Here is a 17294-nt window from a genome sequence, read left to right on the forward strand (position 1 = left end):
ACATAAAGAGAGCCCTTAAAAACCCTTGATAAAAAAAATGTACAATCCAATAGAAAAATGCACAAAGAACATGAACAGAGAATTCCAAAAACAAGAAATACAAACGCCAACAACCAAGATTAATCTTACCCACACTTGAAGAAATGCCAACTAAAATAAAGGATGTTTGACACAGAAATGTTTATATATTAAAAAATAGACATTATGTCAAACCCACCAATAGAGGACAGTTAAATAAATAATGGTACATAAATTTAATTAAATACCATGTGCCTATTACAATTTAAATGCTGATTTCACCAAACTGGTAACACTGAAAGCAGTCTGTAGCATATGGTTGAGAAGGAGAAAAAACTAATGCAATCTATGTAGCAAGATTCCATTTATCTATACGAGTACATTTTTATCTATTTGTGCACAGAGATATGTCTGGAAGAAAATTCCCCAAAATGACTGCAGTGATTGCTCCTGGGTAGAGGAATTTCAGGTGATTCTTTTTTACTTTATTTCAAAATTACAGCATCCTTTTAATAATCTATAAGGAGCACATGTTTTTATAATTAAAGAAAACCGTTATTTTCATATTGAAAAATATGAAGACATTTCAGTGCGCTCTATTTCAACAAAATAAAACAAAAGGCTGTCAACATGTACTAAAAGCAAGTGGCCCTGTCAGATCAAGACCCTTGCCCTGCGGCTGCCCCTTTTTTCCAGCACTGGGCAACAGAAGGCAGACAGGTAAGTACATACTCTGAGGTTTGCGAAGGTGAAGCAAGGAGCAGGATGGCGCGGGGTCAGGGGTCAGGTTTGGAGGGTGCGAAAGAGTCAAGGGAACACTGGTTCCACCATATCAGCTGTGCTCACCTTAACCAAGTCACTTCATCTCTTTGACCCTCAGTTCCCTTGCTATAAACCGAGGACAACTGCCTCTGCCTTAGACAGCTGTTGAGAGGATAAAATGAGCTAGATACGCCATACCTTCAGCTCATTGCTTGGCACGCACTAAGCACTCAGGAGAGGTCAGCTGCCTGTGTTATTATCTGGGACCTTTGTAGCCTTTGTTTACGTTGCAACCACTCTATTCTCCGTGATCCAGGGTCACAGAGCAGAGTGGAGAAAAGGAACTGCAAACCTCAGAGAAGCCTAACATTTGGTCTTGGACAACATACTTCTCCAGCCCTTTGAAACCCTCCCTGGAAGCAGCCGGTGATGGGTAAGGCAGCCAGCCGGAAGGAGAAGGAGGAGAAGAAGCAAAGGCTTCAGTAACTCCTGGTGCTGCCAGCACAATTCACTCCTCTCCTCCCACGTCTCCTCCCAGGCTGGCTGGGAACTTCCCACACACCGCCGTATGTCAGGATCCTAGAAAGGCTGCTCGAATGCCAAGCCAGAAACGACTTGGAGATGGTCTTGTGCAGCATCTTTTATTCTGCAGATGAGGGACTGCAGACCAGAGAGGGCAGGGGACCTGCAGGGAACCAAAGCAGCCAGTACTCAGCATAGACCATAGGGCCCCGCCCATCCTCACCCTTCCCTTCCCCTGGCTGCCCCCTCACAAGGCCTCATTTCCCTGTTTCTGTGCCCTGCTTCATTGCCTGTCCGACTGCGTAAGGCCCCTTCTCTTCTCTGGCAGCCCTAACTGTCCTTTACGGCTCTGTGGTGAGGGAAGCAGCCAGATTAGGATGGCTCTGACTCAAAGAATGGCCTAGAAAGAGGACTGCTATGGCCATCACTGAGCTAAGCCCACACAGCCATTCTTTAGCTGCCAACAGCAATACAGTTCAAAGCACGGTGTGAAACAAGGGGGGAGGAAAGAACACTCAGTTATTCTCAATCCGCTCTGGTGATATTGGAGATTACCTTCAAACTCTTAAGAAAGGAAGAGCCCGGCAGAGAGAGGTACCAGCAGATTCAAGAGGAACCAGCAGACTCCATCTCTCAGGTCGAAATGCAACCAAGATGCAGGACAGCCATGGGTGAGCAAAGACTTGGAGGCAGGAGTGGAAGGCCACTTTCCCAGGACAGTCCCGACTCTTGGCAGTGACTGGGCTGGGGCTTACCTTGGGCAGACTGACTGGCGTCCTGGGCTTGGTCCTTGGGTTCTTAATCAAGAGCCTCTGATCCAGAGGGAGCAGATGGTATTTCATGGCTTCGATGAGGAAGTCCTTACAGGTGTTGTTATTCTTTATCAAAGCTTCTTCTTCAACCGTCTAGAGATAATAACCCACAGGTAATCCAGGAGCAGAGCTCAGCCACACTTGCCAGGCTGTCACCCCGGGATGAGTCATTCCTGCACTCCCACACTCATTCATTCATTCCCACAACACATCATCTCAGACCTCAAGAGAAAGGTCCACAGTTACGACTTGGTCACCTCCTGCATTGCAAGAGAACCAAGGAGTAAATGATTAAGCTCTGGCATCAGACAGGGACACAAATCCCAGCTCTACCACTTAACTCCTCTGACCCTCAGTTTTCTCATCTGTAAAATGGGCATGTAAGGCAGCTGGTTAGCTCAGTTGGTTAGAGCGCGGTGCTCTTAACAACAAGGTTGCCAGTTCAATCCCCACATGGGCCCCTGTGAGCTGCGCCCTCCACAACTGAAACAACTACTTGACTTGGAGCTGATGGGTCCTGGAAAACCAAACTTAAAATAAATAAAAAATTTTTTTAAAAAAATGGGCATATTAAAATTAATTTGGGGAATGTAATCAATAATGTTGTAAGGATTTTGTAGGGTACCCGATGGAATCTTGTCTCATTAGGGAGACCACCTCAGGGATGATGTAGATGCCTGATCACTGCACTGTGCACCTGAAGCTGAAGCTGAACAATAATGAATGTCAACTATAATTTTATATATATATGTATATGTATATATATGTATGTGTGTGTGTGTATATATACATATATATGTGTGTATATATATATATATATATATATATATATATATATACTTACAAGAAGCGCAGTACAGCATTAGGAATAGAGACAGTGGAAATGTAATAGCTCTGTGCGATGTCAGAGGGACAGTGGATGGGGGGAGGGGGGTTGACACAGTGTGAGGGATATAAATGATAAACGTCTAAGTATTACTTTGTCTTGTGCACCTGAAATTAATTTAAAAAAAAAACACAAAATTTAAAAAAAAAAAAAAACAGGGCATTTTAAAGTTACCCACAACCTCATTGACTGTGTATGTTCATTTGATTATTTTGAGGCTTAAATGAGATTATGCAAAACAAAGACAATGAGTTGTCCTGAAAGCCTTTTCCCACGTTCCGCCTGGTTTGAATGCATTATAATATTTATGGCAAATGGTCAGATATTTGAAAAGAGGAAAGGGAGAAAAAGAGGAAGAGGGCAGGATCCATCAGCCAACCTTTGGAGGCATGACATAAAACAAGGTGATGGTCAAGAAGAACTCGTATCCATATTCTTAAGTAAAATCCTCACAGAGAAAACTGGCCAGTCAGGCACTCTCTAACTGAGCGATGATATCAGAGAAATATCCTGCACAAAAGTCCTACCTGCTGACCTCACCTTGAACCTCATCTAAGCTGGGACTAGGGCTTCCTCACCTCTTATCCCAGAGCTATGGATATAAGGAGGTTCTCAGCAAGGGTAAGCCTAAATGTTTCCTGAGCAAGGCCAAGGATGAAACGTTCTGGTGATCTCTCAAATCTCCACCCTCCAGGTCAGATTGTTATGTGGCGTATCTGTAAGGGGTAGTATGATCTCCAGAGGCCACCTCCTGGTTTCTTTGTGGCAGTTTCGGATTTGTTAGGAAAGGTCAATTCCATTCAACAGCTAACAGCGATGGCACGTCTCCTGGTTGGGCAGCCCAGGGCTGGACAGCAGGAAGACAATGATGAACAAGACAGGGTTCTGACCCTGTGGCATTCAAGCCCAGTTAGAGAATGAGAAGGGCCTCCCCACCTCAATGACCTCAGCCCTCAAGTTGGTCACAAACGAGGCCTGGGAGCATCTTCTTGGTCCCTGCCTATAACCAGGAATGAAACGCGGCCAGGGCAGCGTTGGAGCTGGCAGGGAAAGGATTGGTGAGACAGGGCCTCTGTCACCTCTGGGTACCTCCTTCCCCAGAGACGGTTCCCAAGAACACTCTGTTTCTCTAGTCCCACTGAGGGACTCAGCTAGGTTGGGACAAATCATAAACTTTTAGGGTCAGTTAAAAAAATTAGGGGCTGGCCCGGTGGCTCAGACAGTTGAAGCTCCGTGCTAACGCAGAAGACTGCCAGTTTGAGTCCCACATGGGCCAGTGGGCTCTCAACCACAAGGTTGCCAGTTAGACTCCTCGATTCCCACAAGGGATGGTGGGCAGCGCCTCCTGCATCTAAGATTGAACACGGCACCTTGAGCTGAGCTGCCGCTGAGCTCCCGGATGGCTCAGTTGGTTGGAACGTGTCCTCTCAACCACAAGGTTGCCGGTTCGACTCCCGCAAGGGATGGTGGGCTGTGCCCCCTGCAACTAGTAACGGCAACTGGACCTGGAGCTGAGCTGCGCCCGACACAACTAAGTCTGAAAGGACAACAACTTGAAGCTGAACGGCACCCTCCACAACTAAGATTGAAAGGACAACAACTTGACTTGGAAAAAATCCTGGAAGTATACACTGTTCTACAATAAAGTCCTGTTCCCCTTCCCCCAAAAATCATTAAAAAAAAAAAATTAAAAGGGTGAGAGAGGATCTCTACAACTTGGGAGGAAAGAGAAATGCATGAAAAATTACTTCTCCCAAAGAACTCACTCGGCTTGAAGGAAAAGTTCCTCTGGAGAGTTAGTGCTTCGTGGGTACAGAGTTTCAATTTGGAGGGAGGGAAAAGTTTTAGAAATGGATATGGTGATGGTTGTACAGCACGGTGAATGCAATTAATACCACTGAATTACACACTTAAAATGCTTAAAATTATGAAGTTTATGTTATATATTGTATCACAGTAAAAAACTATTTTAAAGATATTGCATGTTACACACTTAGTACAATATTTTCAAATGTTTAATAAAGCCTAATAAATGTTAACTATTTAAAAAACCAACATAAGGAGACACCTCCCCAGAAGTCAGACAGTGTTGGCACAGGTCTGCCCAGGGCTTCCCCTTTCTCCTGCTCCTCCTCTCCAATCAGCCATCCCCAGTGGGTTACACCAGTTTGAAGTTCAAGGTCAAATGAATATTAATGAAATATTCTCTTCCAGAGGTATTCTGAAAAAAGCCCTTTTTAAAACAGGGTCTCACACAACAGTTTTCACGCTCACTGCCTCTGACCCTCTTCTTCTCCAATGTAAACCCTATTTGGCCATAATAACCCAGGAACTATCTTCTAATGTCTCTGTTAAGTTGTGGTTGTGGACACCTGATGGAGGATCGACTAGGAGTCTCCAAGGCCCCGATACTTTCTCTGGAACCCCGGTCCACAGGCCGCCCTTCCTCCCTGTGTGGAAGCGACTGCTGAAGGCCAGATGTCCACATCTACCTTTGATCAGGTTCCCACAGGACAGTGGGAGGTTAGACTCTGACATGGAAAGCTCTGGCAGGTGCAGTGTCTCCGCTTAGGGGACATTTTCTACAGGAAGGATATGCTGCCACCAGGTGGCAGTGGTACCATTCCAAGCACCAAATGCAGGGCTCAGCACCTGAGAACGGGGCTGAGGTTCAGAGACCCAGAGAACATTTCTCTCTGACCCCTTTGGCCTGTGGACAACAATGGCACCAGCTGAGGACTTTACAAGCTGGTGAGGACACTGCTTCCGCCACTAGTAGTGCCCATAGTAGCAGGCTTTACATGGATTATTCATTCTATCCCCAGGCAATCCATACAGGCAGGTGCGAAGACTGAGGTTTAGAGAGGCTGAGAATTCGCCCAGTGTTAGATGGCTGGGGAGTGACAGAGCTGGGCTGCTGGGCAGCTGAGCCTCCTCTCTCCTTTCCTCCACTCTTTGCATTTCTTCCAAAGTCTTCAGGGATAGCTGAGGGCTAGCCTACTGCCTCGGTGTTTTGTTTTGTCCATATATTTAAGTTTTATCCTCTGCCTACTGGTAAGAGTATGTAATGTCATTTACTGTACAAAATAAGTCATGTAATGGATAAAGAGAACACAGAGTATTAAAGGTGGCAGCCTGCTTAGTGCAAGGTGTGTGCTTTGGAGCCAGACAGACTTGGATTTGACTCCTGAACCTGCCTCTTACCAGCTGGTGCTTCCAGCTACATTCCAACCTCCATAAGCCTCAAGGCCCAAATGTGTAAGACGGGGGTTGTGATCTCTTCTCATAGGGTTATGATGAGGACTGAATGAGAAACACGTGGCACCATGTTTCCAGAGGAGGTAGATGCAATGCCACAGACATTCCAGGCACCTGTGAGGAGCTGGTTTACAGCCCCAAGCTGGGCATCAAGCTGCCTAAAACTAAGGCAAAGAGGGAACATAGCAACAGTATGGAAATGCCCCTTCTTGCCTGGTCCTCTACAATAAAAGCAGGTAACTTTTATTGGACATTTGTTTTGCCCTGCTCCATGCTAAACACCTGACTTACATATTTACAACTCCTTTGGCCCCCATTACAATTCTGCTGGGCTTTATTATAATTTCCCTTCTACGGAAGAAGAAACTGAAGCTTCAAGAGGTTAAATAAAAACTCCAAGCTAACAAGCAGTAGAGCAGGGACTGGAACCTAAGTGTCTTATTCTCAAACCGATGCTCTTAAGCCTTACAGTCCCACACCTCATACTTAACCCAATGGATTGATGCCCTCAACCCATACAGAAGACCCAGAAAACTCCTCAACCACGCCATACAACCAGGATTGCCCACGCTACTCCTAGAGGCCTGGGTAAGTAGGGAAGAGCGTGGTTCTTCACATAGGACTCACCTGGACTAGGTAGTCCCTAGGTAGAAGAGGGAGACGGACATGTTCCATCAGCTTTGCCATGTGCTCTAAACGGGTTTCTTTTTCATAATTGATCCACGAAATCACAGCTTCGAATACCTATAAAGAAAATCAACACAGATTACCAGACACAATAGCTTTCAAACGACTTCCTCAACCTGAAAAAAGAAAAAATAAGTTAAAAGTCATCCACAAAGGTATTTAATTTAAAGTCCAATATTTAAAATAAAACAAAGATAGAAAATCTTTGTTTACTAGCTGATGTGAGACAGTGATTAATCACACACACGTACCTTACAAGCGATAAACCTACTATCTCAGATGTAGAATCAACAGGTTCATTGCAAAATAAAAATCAGTTCCAATAGTTATTTAAGAGTAGAAAGAACTCTGAACCGAGAGAGGACAGAGAGAACAGAGAACTCTGAACCAAATTTTATAAAGACTGCTCAAGAGGACCAAAAGCCCTGGGGGCAATGTCATCACTCCCCTCACACATGCCCTTCTTATTTAGCTCCCATGTTCAGTTAATGCAGAATAAAAACAATAAAAATATCCTCTGCCAAAAGTTGGTGGTAATGATGAATGTGACATTGAATGACAGAGAATTTCTAACACTGAATGGCAAAAATTTCTCCTTGGGTTTAACCTTTCCTTAGAGGAGAGATTTCATTTCTGTACAAATCAAAACTGGGATTGAAGGGAACATTTGATATCTTGCTCCCCAGCATATGTCATCAGTTTGGCTCAAATAAACTCTTATAAAAATTCTCTACAGGTTTAGGGGGGAAAAAAACAAAACTGGGCTTGGCACCAAAAACCTATGGTTTTGGTGTTTACCTTACTCAAGGATCAGTCCAAATTCGAACTGTGCACCATCGTATACACATAAAGATAAACTTCAATGTCAGTTAGGCTGTGGGAAAATCTGCACTGTTTGTGGAAACTTCATTAAAATGGCTTTTTAAGAGAGAAATGGAGAATTTGGTAATACCAATTAAAAAATTGAATGTGCATACTCTTTGATCCAAAAATAATACTTCGAGAGCTCTAGCCTACAAAAATACTCACAAAAGTGGTACAAGAACATGTTCCTATAATGCAACATATAGATGATGTATTATAGAACTGTACACTTGAAACCTATATAGCTTTGTTGACCACTGTCACCCCCAATAAAATTTAATTTAAAAAAAAAGAATATGTGCTGCACATTTTTATAACAGGATAAAAAAGGCAACAACCTAAAGTCCACTCACGGAGAAATTATTAAACTAGTATCCATACCATAGGATATTTTCAGCTGTTAAAAAGAATAAAACAAAACAGCGTGCGCCAGAAAGCAAGAAAGCACTCAGAGGTTAGGAGAAAACAACAAATGGACACAGAGGCTACTAGATGGGGTTTTCATTGCCAACATTTGGAGCAATTTAAACATCAAAGAGAATAATGAAGAACTCAGATCAGTACTGCTTGGATGAGATGATGGTGGGAGTGAAGACTGGGAAAGGGGCCAAAGGAAACCTTTTGTGGCGACGGATAGGTATGTGGTCCTTACATGGACACATGCATTTGTTAAAACCAATCAAATGATACACTTAATGTCAATACATCTCAATGTGTGTAAATCGTACCTCAATTAAAAATATTCCTAGTTGAAAGAAAATGATAGTAATGAATGATAACAATGAATTAAAAAAGAATCCATGAGTCCATAAGAATACTAAAAAAAAAAAAAAAAATGTGGGAAGGGCTCTTCACAGAAAAATGCCACCTAATAAACGTAGAAGGAATGAGAGGACTGGGAAAACATCATTTGCAACTACCAATGTAATATCTGATTCAGCAAAGATTATCCATGGATGCTGAAATCATTGGGTGAAAAGCTGTTGGGAAACAAGATATTCCTAGTTCTCAAAGTATCACCTGGCAGGTTGTTTATTAATTAGATGGGGATGGGGAAGACGGCCTCAAATGGGGACATCTGACAGATATCACCTTTAACAAGAGATCAAAGTTAGCACTACCAATAATAGGACAAATTATATTCTTGATTGTGATTTAATGGGAAGGACACAATAACCCCTAGTAGTATTCTTCTTTAAATGTTTAACCTGAATCTTATAGCAAGGAAACAGACAACTCCATATTTGGAACATTCTACAAGACAACTGGACTGGATTCTTCAAAACTGTTAATATTATGAAAGACCAAAAGAAAGGTGGGGAGGTGGTGGTGACAGGGAAACAGTTCTAGAAGAAGGGGATTTAGAAACAGGAGGACTAAATGTAATGCATGATCCTTCATTAGATCATGGATTAAAAAGAAACAGTCATAAAGGACTTTTTTGAAACTATTAGGAAATGTAAATACCCACTATAGATTAGATAATATTATTGTACCCATGTTAGCTTTGTGTGGTATGGTAACGGTTTTCTGGCTAGAAAACAGAACTTCTTTGTTCTTAGGGGGTGCATGATAAAATATTTGGGATGAAGTGTCATGATATCTGCAATTTATCTGCAATGCTTCAGCAAAATAAAAGATTAAATATGTTGAGAGAGAGAGAGAGAAAGCAAACGAAACAAAATGTTAACAACTGGTGAATCTAGTATACATGAATGTTGGCTCTTTCAAACTTTCCCATAGGTTTGAAATTTTTCAAAATAGTACGTGTGAGATGAAAATAAATTTGAAGGGAAAAGGAAAAATACTGTAACAAAATTTATGATGTGGCAAGAAGTTGAAATGAAAACAAACTATATCCCCCCTGGGGTGGGGGAGGGGAAACTCCAATTCTTCTTAACCTAACTATATATTTTGTGTGTATTGGTATGTTAATGACGCTTTGCCCCTAAAATGCTTGGCCCTATTTCCTACATATACACTTAAGTCAGGCTGGGTATACTCGAATTGGGCAAGGAATCAGAAAGGAATCAATCAGAAAGGGAAGGGAATAGAACAAAAAGAAAGGAGCAGTATGTATGTATAGTTTGCACACACACACACACACACACATACACACACATATCATGGAAATCCTCGTTCTCTAGTTCATTGTTTTAACATATTAACTCTCATAGAGCTATACCCCTCACCCTCATAGCATTATTTGGTGAATAATTGTGTATTTTTCAACCTGCCTGTAAGATCCGTGAGAACAGGGACCTTGTCTTATTTGCTGACACATAATATACATGCAAATACTTTCCTGATGCATGAATGGACAAATGAGCTGAGAAGGTAAGGAGGCAGTGGAGCCTGCCCAGACCACGGCAGAGAGCAGGACTGGGGAGGGGGCTGGAACCTTGGTGGGGAGAACAGAGCCAGGCCACAGACCGAGCGATGCTGGCTACGTCTGACTTTGCTGTGATAGCTAGTGGGCAGCCATTGTCCCGTCCTGCCTTGCACTGTGGTTATCCACACTTCCTTCTACTCCCATTTATTGGCTGTGAGCTCTTGGCGGGGAAGAAGTGTATCTGCTCTGTCTCAGCACCTCCTCCCGCCGAGTACATGCCTCGCACAGAGAAGGCAGCTGGCTGAGAAAGCCCTGCTGAAGAATGAACCGCAGTCCTTGCGTAGGTGGCATTTACTGATCACGCCCTTCCCCATCAACCAGCTTAGTTTTTGTTACAAAAGCTGAAAAGCAAGCTGAGTCTAATGAAGTCGATATTTAACCTTATCTTTATTTTTGACTTGACTTGTCCAACTGGTTCCGCTTAGTTGCACTGTTTACTTACTCAGCTGTGAAAGCCACAGCACTCGGCAACAACGGTGACCTTCTCAGCAGCGAGAGAAGGCCACATATTTTTTTCATTTAACTTCATGCTTGAAAAATAAACAAGCAAATAAGCTTCCAACTAGCATTAGCCTTCAGTGTGCCTGAAATCATTCTCAAAAGCTCCTCCCATCAAGGGACTGACCAAGGCAAGGGGGCAATAAGTAAAAGCAGCTTGTTTCACCCCATGCAGAGTCCTGCGCCCCATTCGGCATGAGAGCCCAGCGAGCAGACACTCCCGCCCCTTAGTAAGTGACTTGCCCAAGTCCAGGGGCAGAAAACAGCAGGGCTGGGGTCCACACGAACCCACCTCCATGCTCATGTTCTTACCCGCTGTTCTCAGCTGCCTCTCAACCGTCTATAGCAGCGTTGGCAGACTACAGCCCGCAGGCCACATCAGCCAGCCACCTGTTTTCGTAAATAAAATTTCATTGGAATACAGCCACTCTCACTCACTAATGCTCTGTCTGTAGCTGCTTTCACACGACAACAGCAGAGGGTTGACTTGAGACCATGGTCCACAAAACCTAAAATATTTACTATCTGCCCCTTTACAGGAAGTATGTCAACTCCTGGTCTGTAAAATCTGGTCTGTAAGCAGAGACCCTGTGGCTTCAATCATGGACTAGGTGATGTCTACTCAGACGAAAATACTGTTCATGGGTCCCATAATGAAATAATCAGCTGCCACAAGGCACGCTTAGGGTTTCACTTTTAAACAAAGAAATAGCATCATTTCCTTACTGCTTCACATTCCAAAACCAATTTATTAAGTGTTACAAGGACGCTATGTGGAAAGAGATGGAGAAAATCCGATTTTATCATCCTCTGCTTACTCTACTTCCGATGAAAGCACAAGCCTTGGCCAGAGAGCATCAGATGAACCTGACCTTCCTACTCCGCCCCTCTAGTTATACAGGCAGCCAAGCCTGGACTGTAACTGTACCCTGGAGGAAAGTGGGGGGAAACGGGGCCCTGGGGAACTTAGCCCTGCTTTCAAAATGCATTCTGAGACTCCAGAAGGGGGACTTAGTTAAAATAGGCAGGGTAGTGACTTGGCAAAGGGAAAGGGTCAGTTGAAAGTGATTCTCAGCAAAACACAGGACCGGGGGGAAGAAGCGAATTGTGACAACCTCAGGAAAAACTAGGTTCCCACACGTGGATCTAGTTTGTTACTCAAGATTTAAGAAGGGGGGGCGGACGGATGGCTCAGTTGGTTACAGCGCGAGCTCTGAATAATAGAGTTGCCGGTTCAATTCCCACAGGGGCCAGTGAGCTGCTCCCTCCACAACTAGATTGAAGACAATGAGCAGCCACTGAGCTTCTGGAGGGGCAGCCGGGTGGTTCAGCTGGCTAGAGCGCGAGCTCTCAACAACAAGGTTGGCGGTTCAATTCCCACATGGGATGGTGGGCTGCGCCCCCTGCAACTAAAGATTGAAAACGGCAACTGGACTGGGAGCTGAGCTGAGCCCTCTACAACTAGATTGAAGGACAACGATTTGGAGCTGATGGGCCCTGGAGAAACACACTGTTCCCCAATAAAAAAAAAAATTAATTAAAACAAACAGAAGAAACACTGAACCACTGTATTATTTTAAAACAAAACGGGGGGCCAGCCCGGTAGCTCAGGTGGTTGGAGGGCCGTGCTCCTAACACAGAGGTTGCCGGTTCGATTCCCACATGGGCCAGTGAGCTGCGCCCTCTACAGCTAAGACTGTGAACAACAGCTCTTGCTTGGTGTGTGCTGCCCTGAGCTGCTGTGGGCGGCCGTGAGCTGCTGCTGTGAGCGGCCAACCGACTGCCTCAGCCGGGGTTGGGGGTGGGGGTGAGGGCAAGTCTCAGAACACCAGCATGGGACAGGGAGCTGTGTCCTACACAACTAGACTGAGAAACAACGGCTTAAACTGGAGTGGGGGGAGACGGGAGGCGGAAGAAAGGGCGGGGTAAAAAAGATTTAAGAAGGACTAACTTTATGATTAACAGGCTCAGTGCTAGACATTTTACATGCATGATCTCATTTAATCCACCAAAACCTCAGTGACAATGGGGATCACTGTTCACATTTTACAGATGAGAAAATTGCCTCAGAGAGGTTAGCAACTTGTCCAAGATCACACTGCCAGAAGTAGTGCATCCGGGATGTGAATTCACCTCTAACTCCAAAAACCTGAGTTCTAACGTTATGCAGTATTGCATCTCAGATGCACAACTAGTTGAAAAACTTGGGCAGACTGTTGAGTTGAAAAACTACATTCCTGAACCCATAATCCTAATTACACCCTCCACGGTCTCCCAGGACACCCCCGCTAGGTAACCTCTTCTTTCCCAGGGATTGAGCCATTAGCATTTGCCAAATCCACTGCCATGATTTTAAATCAAGAAGACAGCCCTTCTAGACGTGAGAAGGATTCTGTCAGATTTCTGTTGTTTCTTAAACCAAAGCTTAGCAAGAGTTACATTACTCATACTCCACCTCACTGTCACACACAACACAGGAGACAGCTGGGAGCAGTGGTGCGCTGGAGCTGGAGTTAAATCCTGTGTGTTTCTTTCCAACCCAGTGTTTAAGTGACATCACACTGGTCGTTTGAAATCAGGCTTAGTGGAAATATTTACATCATGGAAATTAGCAAATGAATCAGCAAACAAATCGGAGCTTTTAGAGTTTTTTTGGAGAGCCAGTTGTTAAATATTTACCAGCATACTACTGGCTGGGAGATGTCCTGGTCTGAGGGCTCCCGGGACTCCAGAAAGCCTACCTAGTTGCACTTACCTTTCTGACAGTATCGTCATTTGAAGGTTTTATAGAGCATTTATAAAAGCTCTTTCTTTGTAGCTGCCTCATTTCAGACCCGCCAGGGCCCCGTGAAGCAGCTCGAGTCACTGACAAAAGGGAAAAGTGAGGCCGAGAATGGGAAACGGGGCTGCCCAACGTCAACCAGCTAACTGGTGACAGGGCAGCATTAGAACCACTGGCTTTCAATCTACACTTTCACAGCACCCTGTACATTTCCTCCGCAACACATTTCCCAGTTTGTAGCCATCTATTTATCTGTGTACACATTTCACAAAATCTGTTTCCCTCATGTGATTCTAAGTTCCACGAAGGCAGGGCTCTTGTGTTTATCTGTTCATCAATGTCTCTCCTGTGACTAACACACTGCCTGACACACAGAAAGCACTCAATAAATATTTATTGAGAGAATAAATAAGTTAACCAAAGCAGGAATGACTGGGTGTGTGGTTCTCTTCCTACAACAGCACACTGCCAAATATCTGACTTCATACAAACAACAAAAATGACGACAAAACAAACACAGTAACATCGCCTGGCCTGGAAATTGTTCTTCAGCTTTCCACTATTGCCTATAGCCAGTAAAAACACTTTCACTATGATTCTGCAAAGGGTAAGGAGAAGGACTGAAGCACGATGGTTTGACAGAAATGCCTGCAAGCTGAGAGATTTCCTCAGTAGCCCTAACCCTACAAATGATTAGAGCATGACACAGGGATGGAGAATGTCTTCCAGTCAATATGAGAGACTGAGCTGGCTTGGAAGGAATCTTCCCCAAAGCTCCAAACATGTGAAAAGGACTTATTACAAAACATTAGCAATAACAATAATAAGGATGTGAGCCATACTCAAAAACAAGAGGGAAATGTCCAAGTGCCTTAAATAAAAGAAATTCAAGCCTGAGAGCTGAACAGAAGCTGAGGCCAAATGGCTCACGGGTCCGTACAATTCAGATATGGGCTTTAATGGTTCAGAACTGGTGTCCCATCAGATTGAATGTCTGGGCCACAGGCTCCTTGTGGGCAGTCCTGCCCCAGCTGTAAAACGGGGACTCGATGGACCCTACCAGTCTGCTGCGGGAAAGGGTAAGGAAGCTCACCTGGGGAATAAAAACTTCATCGTCAAGGAAATTGAAACACCAGGCTCACACCACACCTCTGTGCAGACGTGGGGTTTGAGCTGACACTATTCAGGTAGTGCAGGGGACATTCAAGACAAAAAGTAATATAAACTCTGTTTCTAAACCAGTAAACCTGCCCTATAGGGGCACTTCCACAGCTCAGGGCAACCCAGACTCCCATGAACATAACACCCTCTGAAGATGGCCTCACAATAAAAAATTATAGATCAGTAATGAAACAACCTGCCAAAAGGAAAATAAACAGATGCAATAAATCATAGAACATTTGGGACAACCATAGAAAGAGAGCCTCAAGACTACTCTCCATAATGTGTTCCTGGAACTACTAGGGGCAGGAAACATTCTGTTTTAAAGGGGTTCTGAGACAAAGTGAGCCTGGGGAACACACCATTAATACACCCAAGTCCCCTTAGAGATTCACAGAGCTCATTACTACAGAGGGTGCCAAAAAAAGGTATATACATTTTAAGAAAGGAAAACTGTATTAAAATTGTAATAATATATCCTGATAACAAAAGATAAATAGAAGTCACGTTTGACTTCTGCAATTACAAGACGTGCTCAGAATGGTTACCATCAGCATCCAGACATTTCTGATGACAGCGAACTATTGCTTGAGCAACGTTGACGAACGTGTCCACTTGTACACAATTATTTGGCAACCCCGGTATATAAGCACTGACAAGCACTGCAGTTTCTTAACATTGTTCCTTTGTTTAGCCACTGTCTCCTAAATGTATCTGACCTGAGAACTTTTTTTCCTTCACCTGAACTCCTATAAACATCTCACAACAACATAGTTTTACAGCACACAGTTGGGTGAATACTGACCTAGAGATGAAAACCCTCGCTCCTAACACCCCACAGACCCCAGATCCATTCCCAGCCTCTTCTTCCACCTCCCCCAAAGACCCTTGATTTTCATCACACAGGTTACTTTTCCCCAAAGTACAGTAAGTTATGGCAAACTTCCATGTCTATAGTCCTGTAATTCCTTCAACCTGAATGGCTTTCCAAAATTCTACTCTCATGCTCCAAGTTTTAGCTCAAATAGCCCCCTTTCTATGAGTCCTTCCCCACCCAACAATCTGGAATAAAATATTCCACGGTGCTTTCCTTGAATTTTGATTACAGGCCACCAGTTCTCTCGGCCACATGTCATGGATACATGTTTCGGTCTGTCTGTCCACCAGCCTCTTCAATAATAATGACTAATTGCCACTCACCTCTGTCTCCCATTGGGGTGGGCGTGGATTAATAAAGGGTTGGGGCCTGGGAGGCAGACATAGTCAGCTTCAAGGCAGGGAGCTCTCTATTGTTAACAAGCCTTAGTTTCCTCCTCTGCAAATGGAGACAATAACCTCTGCCGGGCAAGATGTAAGAATTAGAAAACGATGTGCGAAACGTATGTTGGGCAAAAGAAGTCAACATAAAAGCATACACATGCCAGGATTCCATTTATATGAAGTTCAAAAACTGGCAAAACTGATCTATGAGAAGTCAAAATAGTAGTTATGCTTCTCGGGGTGGGGGACAGTGACTGGAAGGAAGTCCTGGGGTTCTGTTTCTTGATCTGGGTGCTAGTTATGTGGGTGTTTCACTTTGTCAAAAGTTGAGCTGTGCAATTCTTCTTTGTTCGTGTCCTGGAGCTTAACTTTAATACAAACGTCACTTTTTGTTTTTAATGGTATGTATGAAATGTACCTGGAGAACAGTGGGCAGTCAAGGTGGATTTAGTGCTGTGGTATTCCACGCGTATGTGCTTACTGGTCCCCAAAGGAGAAGAGTGAAAAGAGTAACGTTGAGACAGGGGCGCAGGCCTGATCATTGTTTGCAGGCTAAGAAGTTGGCAACGTTCATGATGACCTCAGAGAAAGGCAGAGCTGCCAGAGCCGAGGCCGAGGATGTGCCCATTGAGTCAACAGATAGTGCCTGGGCAGCAAGCACTTAAGCTGCCGGCCGAGGAGCTCCAGCCCGTATTCCACACCTACCGCTGGCTGGAGAGGCTGCAAGTTCAGACAGGAGGGGATGCAACATTGCTGATCCTGGGAGACAGGAACCAATCCCATCTAGGAGACACCAGAATGTGGCCCCTTACTCCAGTTTTAAGAGATAACAGCACATTAAAAATGGGATCATGCAGAAAGAAACTAACCTATAGGTCTCATTATAACACATGCTTGACACTGATCTAACTTTTTAAGAGACCTAAACGATTTCTTCCTGACCTGTATTGAAAATGTGGACCGTTTCCCCATTAGCAGTCACTCTGAAAATCTCAGTAGTGTTTCATATGAAATTCTTGAGGAGTAGAAATATATTTACCAGCTAAGAAAGCAGAGTCAAGCAAGTCCAGTAGCCAGCACTTCAGCAGCAGAGCTGCACTAGAACCCACAAGTCATCGCTCTTCTCCATACAGTGTGTTTGTCCCAGGAGGTTGCTCACCCTGCCCCTGAGTCACTGAGGTGGTCCGTGGTGAGTCTCAAATGGGAATACAAGAAACAGGCCGCTCACAGGCTTAGCTCGGACCCAGCAACACCTCCCACGCAGAGGAATCGGGTGACTGGGAGGGGCTTGCTCCTCGGTCTTCACTCTCTCTCGGGGGACAGGTGAGCGTGGAGGTGAGGGTGAGGTGGAGGGAAAGGTTCTATTCAGAGAAATAGTCATTCTGTGACTCC

The 17294-nt window shown here is 44.3% G+C and overlaps 1 protein-coding gene across 8 annotated transcripts in view; it reads right to left on the reverse strand.

The window, feature by feature from the left end:
• Positions 1–17294, reverse strand: part of KLHL3 (kelch like family member 3) — a 251706-nt gene that overhangs the window by 28608 nt on the left and 205804 nt on the right. For all 8 annotated transcript variants that reach the window (XM_033096641.1, XM_033096640.1, XM_033096639.1 and 5 more), the window contains 2 exons: positions 6886–7002; positions 2058–2207 (listed from right to left, as the gene is read on the reverse strand). In XM_033096641.1, the coding sequence (XP_032952532.1) occupies positions 2058–2207; positions 6886–7002 (267 nt within the window). The remainder of the gene's footprint in view (positions 1–2057; positions 2208–6885; positions 7003–17294) is intronic.

Source organism: Rhinolophus ferrumequinum, chromosome 24, assembly GCF_004115265.2.
Source record: "Rhinolophus ferrumequinum isolate MPI-CBG mRhiFer1 chromosome 24, mRhiFer1_v1.p, whole genome shotgun sequence".
Taxonomy (NCBI): Eukaryota; Metazoa; Chordata; class Mammalia; order Chiroptera; family Rhinolophidae; genus Rhinolophus; species Rhinolophus ferrumequinum.